Source organism: Musa acuminata, chromosome BXJ1-2, assembly GCF_036884655.1.
Source record: "Musa acuminata AAA Group cultivar baxijiao chromosome BXJ1-2, Cavendish_Baxijiao_AAA, whole genome shotgun sequence".
In the NCBI taxonomy this organism is placed as follows: domain Eukaryota; kingdom Viridiplantae; phylum Streptophyta; class Magnoliopsida; order Zingiberales; family Musaceae; genus Musa; species Musa acuminata.
The window spans coordinates 27,453,623-27,466,497 of NC_088328.1; the positions used below are offsets into that span (position 1 = coordinate 27,453,623).

Below are 12,875 nucleotides of genomic sequence, written 5' to 3' on the forward strand. Positions count from 1 at the left end.
ATTTTAAGATTCTAAACTTTTGACTCCTTGGTAGTTTGACCCCCCTACCTACCTACCGAAGACACAATGTTCTAAAATGGGCGTGTTGACACATTAGAAGAAAATTTCATGGACATTTCCTGTCTCCATTTCTTTAATGGTTTTTTGCATATTCTTCTCTCTTTTCGAGCCATATCTTTTGTTGATACTTTAGTTGATTGTACGAGTACTTGGATTCCAAGATACATTCAACACTCTGCATATTATTAGGCAAAAGAACTAAACGACCAGTGATCTCTTTCCACCTTTATTTTAAAACTCTTTTTTCCACTTTAAAACATTAGAACTCCAATACTTGTTGCTTTGTGACTGCCCCATGTCTTGAACCCTAAGACACATTATAAGAAGTTTCAGATGAGTCCTGCTACTTGGACTAACTTTCCGTTCCAATTATTTCTCCGTCAGATGGCATTCTCATGATTCTGACACGTGGAGTCAGGTTTGTATGGGAGGTACTCTCTCGAGAAACTTGTTGGGATGGAACTTTAAGCGGAATACTTTAGTATAGTATAGGAATAAAGCGCAACCAAAGATTGCAGCACCAACCCATGCTAATTTAATTTCATCACACGTCTATAATCTTCATTTTATGGTTGGTGTTCGACTAGTGTATATACAATATTGGTTATATGCATTCTTTATTCAATTTATGCATCTTTTCTAAACAAATATTTGATTTTTACAGAAAAGAAGCATTAACTATACAAGCAAGTCAGAGATAGATTCTGGGAGGTGGTACGACATCATTTTAGTTGGTTAAAAAAAGACGAGAAGGCAGCCTGAATTAGTGGCGTAAATAAATGCACTAGAGCAGAATAACAGTAATGGGTACCCAAGTCCTAAATTAACTGGAGAAACCGGATGGTTGAGATAGACTGGAAGGGATTTCACCTAATAATGGAGTAAGTTGGTCGTGCACATTACTTCGGTGTACATTTTCTTCTTTTATTAACACATTTATATAATTAGCTGCTCTCTGGATCATACGAATGTCTTAAGGAGGCTGTGTTTATGAGTCATTATTCTCATTCTCATTTTCATTTACAATTATTATTTACTTCATTTGCTGAAAGGATTTTGGGCCTCGTTTGGTTCTCAAATCCCAATGTAAGCATACGTGGGTGCTAGCTCAACCCATTCCAATCATCCATAGTTGACCGAACACCCTCGCTTGTTAATCCTGTTTTCGTTAGCTCTCAGAGACATATATTATGTCACCTGGATGTTTTGTGCTTTATCAGGACTTCTATAGCACACACCCATGGATGAATCTCTGAACCCTTAAACCCTGCATATATTTTTGTTATCACCTTCGGTGTTGCTCCGTCCACTTCAAACAATTTTGGAAGGAATAAATTAAGCAGTACTCACTTCTGGGCGATCCATTCATCAATTTGTTCTTCTAATACATAAAACTGCAAATGTGTGTGTATAATATATATATGTATTTGTGTGTGTGTGTGTGTGTGTGTATATATATATATATATATATACAAATCACTAAGCAACTACTATATTTACAATATCAGAGCGCTGTGGGCTTCAAAATTGTGGTAATAATAACCTCTCTGCATCTGCACCGGCTTCACCAGACGTTTCAAATTTGAGGTCCTTTCAACCCTGATGCATGATGCAGTTGAAGCGTCTAAATTTGACTGGATCTTCCAATCAGGACTTCTTGTATCCAAGTCCTCACAAACATCAAGAAAATTTGACTGGATCTTACCATTTTCTTTTTTGAATTTTCAGTTTCCACAAGCGTCTAACTTATTTTTTTTCTGGCTTGTTTTGTTCTTTGTAGGCAGTCCAAATCTCGAGTGCCTGAAGATCGCATGCCACCCTAAGGGAGTACAGATATGGTTAGTACAACTTGAGCTTGAAGCCGAAATAAAAGGAAATACTTAGAGATTTGGATGGTCCACTTGCTTCTGTCGGAGGAAGTTATTCATGTTCTAAGTATTTCCATATTAGTCAAATTTAGAAGACAGTTCAATGAGTCATCAGTGTTAATCAGCACCAAGACAGAAAGTTTCCAGCACTCCAATCGAAGAAACTTTTTCTTTGATAATTGTAGTCCAATCAAATATGATCTGCAACTTTAAAACTAACAATGTAATTTTCATTTTATAGAAACTTCTTCGTGATTCCAAACCAAAAACAAAGCCAGAATTAAATGTAATATTTGTTGCCAGAAGAAAGTTTGTTGCCATTTGTGCGGCCTATATTTTATGGAAGAATAAATGAGAATATAACCATTAATTAATTTTCCTGTACTAAAAATGAGAATATAACCATTAATTAATATGTTCCAATGAAATCAATGCAAAAGCATTTATTTAAGTCAGCAATGTTCTCTGCCTCATTTCCCTTAAGGAAATACATAATTTCACAACACAAAGAGTTTCTTTGGATCCTTTACCGCTACCATCACCATGAAAGACTACCCCACCAAAAAAAAAAAAAAAAAAATACACACACACACACTTTAATACAACAAACAACTTCCCTCTTTCATAGTCTAGACCTAGTGGTGCATTTTGTCAGGTCATAAGCAACATCTGTGCAATACATATCATTTCCAAGAGTATATAACACACGAATATTCATACAACATCACTAACAACCTTAAGGCTCATAAATTTCCATAATGCAGAAAATGTTGAATAGTCATTGAAGTAAGTTATACTCGTATAAAAAATAATCACTTGATATAGTAAAAGTAAAACAACCCCTTTTTTCTTAGTTACCACTATAAATTTCGCAATACCATCAAGTGGCATCAAATGCCAACGTTGTCAGGACTTGTTTCATATACCAGCGCTGAAGGCAATATATTTTTCATGTGTTCAAAGTTGCTACCATTAATAGTTGAAAGTATGGACATCTCCTTGTCAAAAAAGCTCATGCAAGTAACCGACGAAATAAATCAGTATATCTCAAAAAAAAAAAAAAAAAAGCAGAGTCATCCTGCACTGAGACAGCATTGGATTATAATGGGCCATCACAAACAAGAAAATCTGTCATTCTTTCATTCAAATCGTAAATGCTCAGAACACATATCTCAAAAGATAAAAAAAGCCAACAAAAAGTAATCAGCAGAATTAAAGCATCCCGGATGAACAAGCACAAGCCATCCTACGGTACATAGAAACTCAAAATTAAAGCTAAGATACTCAATGAGGCATCGCAGCACATATTTTTTGCTTTGGTACAATTAAAGTGATAACATGCAAAAATGCTATTCGATCATAAAAACTTAATTACATTATACTTAGAACAATTTTTACCAACTTCATTGCTGACTTTTCAGTGATCCAACAAGTAATAATCACTGAAGCAAATATATCATAGAGAAAAGACACTGTTGAAAGCAAAACAGAAGATCTTGGTTAAAGCTAATTCGATAAGTGGAGTTAAGGTTCTTCTTTGGTTAGAAAACAAATCAGAAACAAGAACATCACAGTAAGAAAATTATGGACAAAAGGAATTCGGTTCTGAATCTTTTTGTTTACATATGTGTTAGTATGGAGAAGAAGGTGGCAGTCAATACTGCAACGAGAATATCTAAAGCAGATAGCAGCAAAAGTTGTTATTCACAACTCTCCATGACGGTGCACAAGTTGAACTGTGGGGTTTTGACCGTACGACAACCAAACATGGAGCACAATGATACAGTTACAATCCACAGTCATAAAAGGTTTAGTAAATATTGAACCTTAATATGCAAAAAGACTATAATTTTGTCTTTAGTCTGGCAAAAGATAAGAAACTTCATTAGTTGACAATACAAAAAATAACAGCATGTTTGGTTAGTAACAGCCTGAATCCACGTTTCCTCCAACTCCAATCACTAAAACCAATTCCTCTAGTCAGATGGCAAACCGACAGTATTTTGTTTCATCGATCCCATAAAGTATCTTATCTTCTGCCAGACTACGAATGTGAAAAACTGATGCATCTTTGTTCGATGATCATCAACCAACAAAAAGCAAGTTAAAATGGCCTTTGATTTCAGATACTCCAAATTATACAAGAGTCTCTTTACTCATCAAGATTTCACTCCCCGATCATAAAGTTTACACCAAAACTCCACGATCAGTCCAAGAAAATGAATCAAGCAACATCTTTAAGAACAAACTAAAAGAAAACACAAACCAAGAAGAGTATACCTAGACGAGCACCTGAAACGGAGCTGCGGAAAACCAGAATCAAGAAAGAATAAACAAAGAACGAGCAAATACCTAGGTAAGCAACTGAAAACAAGATGCGGAACTTAGGGTTCCTTCTTTCTGTCCAGATCGGCCGCCCTTCCTCTCAATCTCAAACAAGAATCAAGAAAGAACAAACACAGAAACGAGCGATTACCCACATGATCAACTGAGATGCGGAACGTAGGGTTCCTTCTTTCTGGCCCGAATCGACCGCCCTTCCCTCTCGATCTCAAACAAGAACCAAGAAAGAACAAACACAGAAACGAGCGATTGCCCACACGAGCAACTGAAAAGGAGCTGCGGAACGTAGGGTCCCTTTTTTGGGGTCCAAATCAACCATACTTCCCTCTAAATTTCAAACAAGAACCAAGAATGAACAAACACAGAAACGAGCAATTACCCACACGAGCAACTGAAAACGAGATGCGGAACAAAGGATTCCTTCTTTCTGGCCTGAATCGACCGCCCTTCCTCTCGGTAGGTAGCAAAGAAAGAAACGAGCAATCGCCGGAACAGAATGGATAAGAACGAAAGCAAGAAAGAAGGCGAAGAAAGGTCACCTTCCTCGACAAGAAGCTCCCATCCAAATCCCCACCTTCGCAAAGGATCCCGCGTCCTTCTTCTTCTCAAACCCCTTAGGCGATCGCTGATACTATTAACTACCCCACCGGAGATGTTCGCGCCGAGTCACCCCTGTAATATTACAGAGTGACGATGTGTCCCCGACGAACGCCGTTGCGCGTGCGAGTAGGACCATATTACAGGGCGACGATGTGTCCCAGACCAACATTGTTGCGCGTGCCGCGGGTCCCACTGGAATCTGTTGTAACTTCCACATCACCCGATTCTGTTGTAACTTCCACATCACCCACGTGGACGCTGCCTGGAATCCTTCTGCGGGCGCGGTGAGGGAAAGGAACAATGACATCTGTGGTTCGGGATCGCCGGTCGCCTCTGGCACGCATGGGAAAAGGAAGATAAAAAGTGAATACCCCTTATTGATATGCCATAGAAGGCAAAGTATCGGGATGAGATTCGAGCTTTAGTCCACGTCGGTTTCATCTTTTTCAATAATGAAACCCTTTTTTCTGAATGACCAATTAAATTACATATCGAATAATTCTATACGGGTCTCAGACGTAGTAAATATATATCAACGGGTTTGGGCGAACGTTTCCCTTGAAGTGACTACAAGGCTTAAGCAGCCAAGTGAAAAGCATCACGTGACATTTAGTACTAATCGAAATCAATCCTTATGCCATAAGGAATTGTCATATGGATTCTGGAATACTTGAAATATACATTTGGTGCGAAATTGATGCTGTGGTGCAGCAATGCATCGTTTTGATGAACCGATTTGTGAACTGAGATATCGATATAAGTGCCTGACAAGACACGCTGAAACAATAAAAAAATTACTAAATAATTAATTTGACAGCTGTGGGATTTGAACCCACGCCCTTTCGGACCAAAGCCTAAATCAGGCACCTTAGACCACTCGACCAAACTGTCTTTATTGATGAATTTTCTCTTAATATTAAATATAATGACTCTATTTGGTATCCTAAATGAACTAGCGGATAGATATGCTTTCCTTTCTTGCTTACCTCTGTTTTGTAACAGCAGCTCTCTCCGGCCAAAATGTAGCGGGGAACAGAATATGAAGTCTGAGAGGGAAATGATAACTCCGGCTTTCCATCTTCTACTCCCACTTTCTTGTTTCTTCTCCTCTAAAAAGAATTTTCTTTTGGATAGTGGATTCCTGCTCTCTACATCATTGTTCCAACTTGGATTCAAAGATTGCAATCATTTACTTCACCTTTGTAACACGATGATTGACTGATGTTTTCCTCAGAAAGGACAAAAAAGATCATTGTCCATTGTGAGAGTATTATTCTGTAATGCAACGTTCCTAGTCAATGAGCATGATATCAAGTAGAACAGATACATATTAAAATGTATATGTAAAGCGGAAGGATGAAAGTAGCTCAAGGTTTCTTCGAGTTCCACACCATTCTTGATCGTGTTCTTGCTGGAACTGTGGAACACAATCTATATTGGCTTCTCAGGAATCGACACAGTAATACTATAGCATGGCTGAAGGACATGCAAGTCCAAGGTGAAGGGGAGGTTTACAGGTCACTCTGCTTTTAACCCTCCTCTCTTTCGAAAGAGTTGGCCCCTCACGGAAGAAAAGAATACTTTTGGTGGTAAAATCCCATGTTGACATCCAACTATTCATGGCTTGGAATTGGTGCAAACAGTTCTCGTCGGTGGCGGTCAAAGGATCCACCACTTTTGTATTCCTATTAGGGATGACCGGGGATAATATTGGTGGTAGAACCCACTACAATGGACGGATATATTCTACCGCTTTAAAGAGAGGAGCATCTACCAGCTTCCTTCGATCACCTGCGAGGACTGTGTCTCTTAGCATGCAATGTCGGTAGCTACCAGTTTCATTTTAGTGTTTACCGTCCAATATCATTACTTCATAAACATTTTGATCATGTAAGATCGACAAAATTTGAGAGGCTCTGCACGCACTTTGTTCAAACGAATCAACATTTACTGTAAGAGCAAGAACAGAAGCAGATTAAAGAACATGATTGCTAGTTATAATACATACACTGTAATTGAAACTGAGGGTCAAACAACGCCTCCAAAAGGCAGAGGTAAATTGTGTCGATGATAATGTCTGGAATAATCAAGTGGACAAAAGAAACCACAAGGTTAATGATGAGGTAGACATCTCTCGGCGATGTGCAGCAGATGTTCTTTATAATGCAGGAATATAATGCAGGACCTGCTGCTTTATCCTCCACATCTGACTGCATGTCAAAAGCAGATATCCAGTGCTCTCGAGATCCAAGATGAACCACTTGCGCATGCAATTGGACTGCCTGCTTGGGTGATTAACAGATTAAAATCACGACAGTGGCGAGATGACAGTCGACTATAAGAACAAAGTGTGCAAGCTCTATCATCAAGAGACGTGATTCCAGGTAAGGAAAGAATCTGACGAGCTGCTGCCATAGACACATTTGCATGTACACAAGGTCTGCGATGCAGGACAGCACAGTGCAACATGGACATCCATAGAGGATTCTACTTCTCCGACATTAAGAATGTCTTATGAATTTAGCTGCATCTTTTTGTCTGACATTTTTACTGTAGAGGTTCTAAAAGTCAAAGATATTATACATGGTGTGGACATGGAATCCTGAACCCTTTAAACCTTATTCTTTTCCACCATTTCTTTTGACCGGGTATCTGTCAAAGACAAGAATCCAGTGGGACCATAATGAAAAGGTTACATATGGTGCACAAAGAACTCTCCGAGTCAAAACGCTTTACCCATGTCTGGAGCAATGGTGCCCTTCTCTTAAACCCGACATCGTATAAGGTTGATGATCCTAATTCCAGTTCAACTAATAGATCCACTTAGGGATTCGAAGGATCAAGACTACACCACCTAAAATCTATGGAGATGGGAGATCTCCGGTTTAATTGCTGATGCACTCGTACCCACTAGTTTCTAGTGAAGGCTGTACCCGAAGGCCACTGCCAACCTTGAATATAAATACGGAACCAACACTCCGTCTCTTGGCCAACCTTGAGCCATTTCCCTCTGGCAGTTCAGAGCTACGCAGATCAGCCATGGACAATAGGCATGACTCTGAGACTGTTAGGTACACCACCAATCCTTCTTCACGTACACTCATCTTTTATGCATCATGCATGTGCACGTTCCTGTTTCTTTTCCTAATGGTCATACTTTATATTGTGTTATTTGAAGTTCTTTCGTATATTTCTAATCTGGCTATTAAATGCGGTACGAGCAGAAACAAATGCGCAGCATGTTTCAGGCAATACAACAAGGTGGAGCATCTGGTGGAACATATGAGGGTTTCATTTCACTCGGTGCATGAGCCAAAGTGTGGGGTATGCCAAAAACACTGCAGGTTTTTTGAATCTCTCAGGGAGCATCTGATAGGTAAGCGATGTCTGAAGTTGGAAGCAGCTCTCGTCGCTCGACATTTGTATTCTAAGGATCAGATGATATCTTTGTTGAAGGACCACTGCCGAAGATTGAATGTGCCAGGGTATTCAGAACTCGAGGATGCAATCTATGCCTCAACATGTTCGAAAGTCCAAATGCTCTTAGAACTCACCGTGCATCATGCCAACTCTCTCGCGCTGCTTCGGTGAGTGACCTAAATGATAGAAATCAGCTCAAAACACGGCATCATCCCCTTAAAGGAAGAAAGAACAAGTGTCATGAAGGGCTGTGTTTCATGTTCTCATGTTGTTTTCTTCGTATGGTCTGAATTATGTAGGAGTTGGATCTTTAATATCTGAAATAAGATTCTTTCCAGAACCGTATAGGTGACAGTTTGATGCACTTAATGGATCATCCGTTGATTCTCTCGAGTCTCTAAGTGCATCTTAATCATAGTCCGTAATCATAGTCGAGCCAGCATACCCATTATTATCTTCATTCTTCTTTTAGGGGCTTACCTCTCGGATGTCGAGGATGAGCTTGCAGGGCTCATCGGATTATGGCACGCGAAATCAAGGTTCCCAGGTAGTTGCTTTGGCTTGCAAGATGGTCGGGGGAGGAAGCGATGGATCACTAGACCTGTGTGCCAGAGTCTGCCTGATCGGCGAGGACGAGAACGTTATGTTCCAGACCTACATCAAGCCCCAAATACCGGTCACAAACTATAGGTGCGTTTGTATGCCTTCTTTATTTCCTGTACTTCTCTGAACAAACTCGGTGGTCAACATGGAACTCCTTATCACACGAATAGGAGGAGCACCTAATACTTCAAATCGGTCCAGGTATGAAACGACAGGGATAAGACCTGAATACTTGAGGGACGCAATGGCGCTGAAGCAAGCACAGAGGAGGATTCAGGACTTCCTTAGCAACGGAGAACCCATCTGGAAGATACGCTCTCGGGGTGGAAAGGCAAGAATCCTCGTAGGGCACGGTCTGGATCACGACCTCGAGTCCCTTGGAGTTGAATACCCTGAATTCTTGATCAGGTACCTGCTGTATCCAATCTGAGTTTCAAGCGATCATCTTTCTGAGCAAGCGATCATCTCTCTCTCCGAGCGCATGCAGGGACACAGCAATCTACCCACCGCTGATGAGGACCAGCAAGCTCAGCAATTCGCTCAAGTATCTGACACAAGCCTACCTCGGGTGAGTGAACGAACACAAGTAAGGTTCATTTATCATGCTTCAGCTAGCACGCGCTTGTTCACCTATGCATATAATTCATCCGCAGATATGACATTCAAACCGGAACGCAAGACCCGTACGAGGACTGTGTGGCTGCGATGAGGATTTATATCAGGATGCGATCACAGAATCATCCGCGCGACTACGCCTCAGGCTGCGGCGAGAGCCGCAACAATTACCCAGCGTGGAGGCAACGGGAGCTGGAGAAGATGACACCGGATGCGTTACTGGAGCTCTCGGCATCCGATTACTACTGCTGGTGCCTGGACTCTTAAGCAAGTCGTGAAAGATGGCGCATGCATGTAGCCTACGTCTGCAGGACTGGGAGCAATCTTATCTAATCTGCTGTACTTAAAAAGGACTGTGGAGGCAGTCGATTATGCACTAGTTTTATAGATTGATAGGAGTTGCATCTCATGCAATTCTATAGCTTTAGATGTGTGCAATGAAAGTCATGTACTCTCTCTACGTAATCCTACATAATGTTTCAGTGCTACGGCTTATTTACTTGATAAAAAGTATGGAGCATGTTGCGGGGGGCAACTGTTTAAGCCGTGGCCTCGAGGCCGACGCGGCTCGGTTCGGGGGTCCGGATGTCGAGGATCTCGGGCGGTATCCCTTGGGGTCTCCCGGTGGTCGAGCACGGTGGTTCGGGTCGGGATGTCGGGTCGGGAGGTCAGGTCGGGAGCTCGGGTCGGGAGGTCGGGTCGGGAGGAAGCTCCATCGCAGCGCCGGGAAGAGGCGACATCGTCTCGCACCTCCGACGATCAAGTTAGCGATGTGGAGAGGGTTTTGGAGGAAGAGATGCCTTCGAGTGCGTTGTGCTTGTTTTCCTCCCCCTGTTCGTTTAGAACTCTGGGGTATTTATAGATGAGTTTGATGTTACCTGATGTGGCTGCTTGCAGGAGGCAGGCTGATAGCGTCTAACATGGGGTTGGCGTGGCGTGAAGAACCAAGCCTGAGTTAGGTGTTAATGCCGACTTCCTCGAGCAGTGTGTTGTCCAGGCATGGCTGACGTCATGGCGTGTCACATCGCCATTTTTACCCTTATCATATTCCCCCCCCCCCGAAAGGAGCTATGCGTCGGTTGTTGTATGAGAGGAGTATGATGCATGGCTTCTGTCTTCAGACGGGCTGGCCGCGCGGACGAGGTCTCGGGGAACATGGAGCCGAAGGGCCGAGGAGCACGACGCAGGCGGGTTGGCCGCGCAGGTGTGTCCCGGGGGGCACGAAGCCGAAGAGCCGAGGAGCACGACGTAGGTGGGCAGGGTGCGCAGGCGTGGTCTCGGGAAATGGGGTCGAGGAGCCCAACTCAATCGGGAAGCCGAGCAGGGGTTGCGACCTCGGACAATGTGCGACCGAGGAACACGGCACAGGCGGGCAGGCCGCGCAGGCGTGGTCTCGGGCAACATGTAGCCGAGGAGCACAACACAGGTGGGCTGGTCACGCAGATGTGTCTCGGGTCATGGGGCCCAGCAAGCCAATCACGTGAGTGATGGCACGTGTGACTTGATACATAATCTTTTTGCTTATTATATTTTGGCGTATATCACTTTATAACTATTGCATAAATGCATATATATTGTGATGTCCTTGGATTTGTGCAATGGGAATCGGATCGTGATGAGATCACGATAATGAGATCGATTCACCTTTAAATACATATCCTAAATAATCCCGGTCATAGGTTACTCGAGAGGGACATCGTGATAACCGGATAGACTGGTGTGCTGTATACCCGTCCATATGATGGATGCAGCTGGTCTCATAGCTGCTCGTGTAGGGACACTAGGGATACAGTACAGGTGCTCATTGGAGAATGAGTTCACTGATTGATCCGCTTACGGAATGCTGGATGGTTGATGATGCCTTATTGTCAGACAGCGATTCCATAGTCCTAGTGGTGTATCTGGTCCTTAGACTTGAGACACCAAGGATGTCCTGTATGAGTGCTCCACTCTTTGATACCAGACTTATAGGTTTGACTGTTCTCAGATCTAGTACAGCTGGTCATTGGGAGTGGTAGTCGACCTTACGAGGGCTATTGAGTGTCGACAGAGGATCATCCACTCTCGGCGTCATGAGAGGAATATCCTATGTGTTCTTGCTCAGACAAATCCCTGGCCAGGGTCATTCGGGTTGAGAGAGAAAGAGTTCTCCGGGAGAATCCGATTAGAGCGAGACTCGAGTAGAAACCGTGTGGGTCTGACAGCACCATGCTCGATATACGGTCTCTGGGATATTAGATGGATGAGGGACTATAGGTACATGGTAACTGAGGACAGACAGGTCCAATGGATTGGATTCCCCTGTATCGTCTGGGGACTACGGCGTAGTGGCCTAGTACTTCCGTAGTCGATGAGTCGAGTGAATTATTACAGAGATAATAATTCACTCAGTCAGAAGGAGTTCTGACAGGTATGACTCACGGCCAGCTCGATATTGGGCCTAGAGGGTCACACACATATGGTAGGCATTGCGATGAGTAGAGGTTCGGATATGAGATATCCGACGGAGCCCTTGTCTTATTGGATGCAGATCCAATACCCACTAGGGAAAGGACTCATTAGGGTTTTGACACGGGATCTCTATAAATAGGAGGGATTCACAGCCTCATAGGCTAGAGTCTTTGCTTGCCCTTCCTATTCTCCTCTCCCTCTCCACCTCAGAGTATGCCTGGAGTTTTGAGGAGCGTCGTCGCAACCCTGCTGTGTGGATCACCGCTAGAGAGGAGGACGCTTGACCTCCTTCACCCTCTCCTAAGGATCTGCAAGGAAACAGGGATATACAATCTCCCTAGGTAACACAATCTCTATACGCAGTTTTGTGTTTTGCGGATTTTGCGCACCAATCTTCGCACGACGACGAACATCTTTTTGGGAATCGGGGATTTTTGTTTTCTTGTTCTTCCGCTGCGCATATGATGTCGCCCCCTCAATGATTTCCCAACAGTGGTATCAGAGCCAGGTTGTTCGTGCGAATGATTGGTTTTGAACTGCGTGTATTGTGTTTAGGAAGAATTTTGACGTCAAAATCATTGACGCAAAAGCGAGGAAGGGCAGCAACAGTTGCTGCCCTCGATCTGCATACCTGCAGCCACCTGCAGCGGCAGCCGCAGTCGCAGCCAGGCAGCACAGCGCCGGCGCATGCGCAAGCGCTGTGCCTGCAGCAGCCGGCTGGCGGTCTGCTTGCAGCAGGCTTGCGGCCGGCGGGGCTGGCAGCCCGCGGGTAGAGGCGCCTGCGGCCGCTGAGCCCGCGGGTAGAGGCTCCGCAGGGCAGCGGCGCCTGCCGCCGCAGGGCAGCGACGCGCGACGCCTGCCGCCGCTGCTCCCGCGGGCGAAACCCGCCCCCCCACAGGGGCGGCCGCCCGGCGG

At 43.7% G+C, this 12,875-nt stretch overlaps 1 protein-coding gene and 1 long non-coding RNA gene across 2 annotated transcripts; one reads left to right on the forward strand and one right to left on the reverse strand.

The window, feature by feature from the left end:
• Positions 1-1,388: 1,388 nt before the first annotated feature.
• Positions 1,389-5,088, reverse strand: LOC135606754 (uncharacterized). Its single transcript, XR_010484946.1, has 2 exons — positions 1,766-5,088; positions 1,389-1,659 (listed from the first exon to the last, which is right to left on the reverse strand). It is a non-coding gene; the product is annotated as an uncharacterized LOC135606754 (long non-coding RNA).
• Positions 5,089-7,840: 2,752 nt separating this feature from the next.
• LOC135613025 (RNA exonuclease 4-like) lies at positions 7,841-9,922 on the forward strand. The gene is made up of 7 exons (XM_065109918.1): positions 7,841-7,942; positions 8,096-8,247; positions 8,328-8,458; positions 8,764-8,981; positions 9,096-9,302; positions 9,382-9,462; positions 9,548-9,922. The coding sequence occupies exons 1-7, from the start codon at positions 7,911-7,913 to the stop codon at positions 9,774-9,776; spliced, it is 1,050 nt and encodes a 349-aa protein (XP_064965990.1). The 5' UTR covers positions 7,841-7,910; the 3' UTR covers positions 9,777-9,922.
• Positions 9,923-12,875: the final 2,953 nt, after the last annotated feature.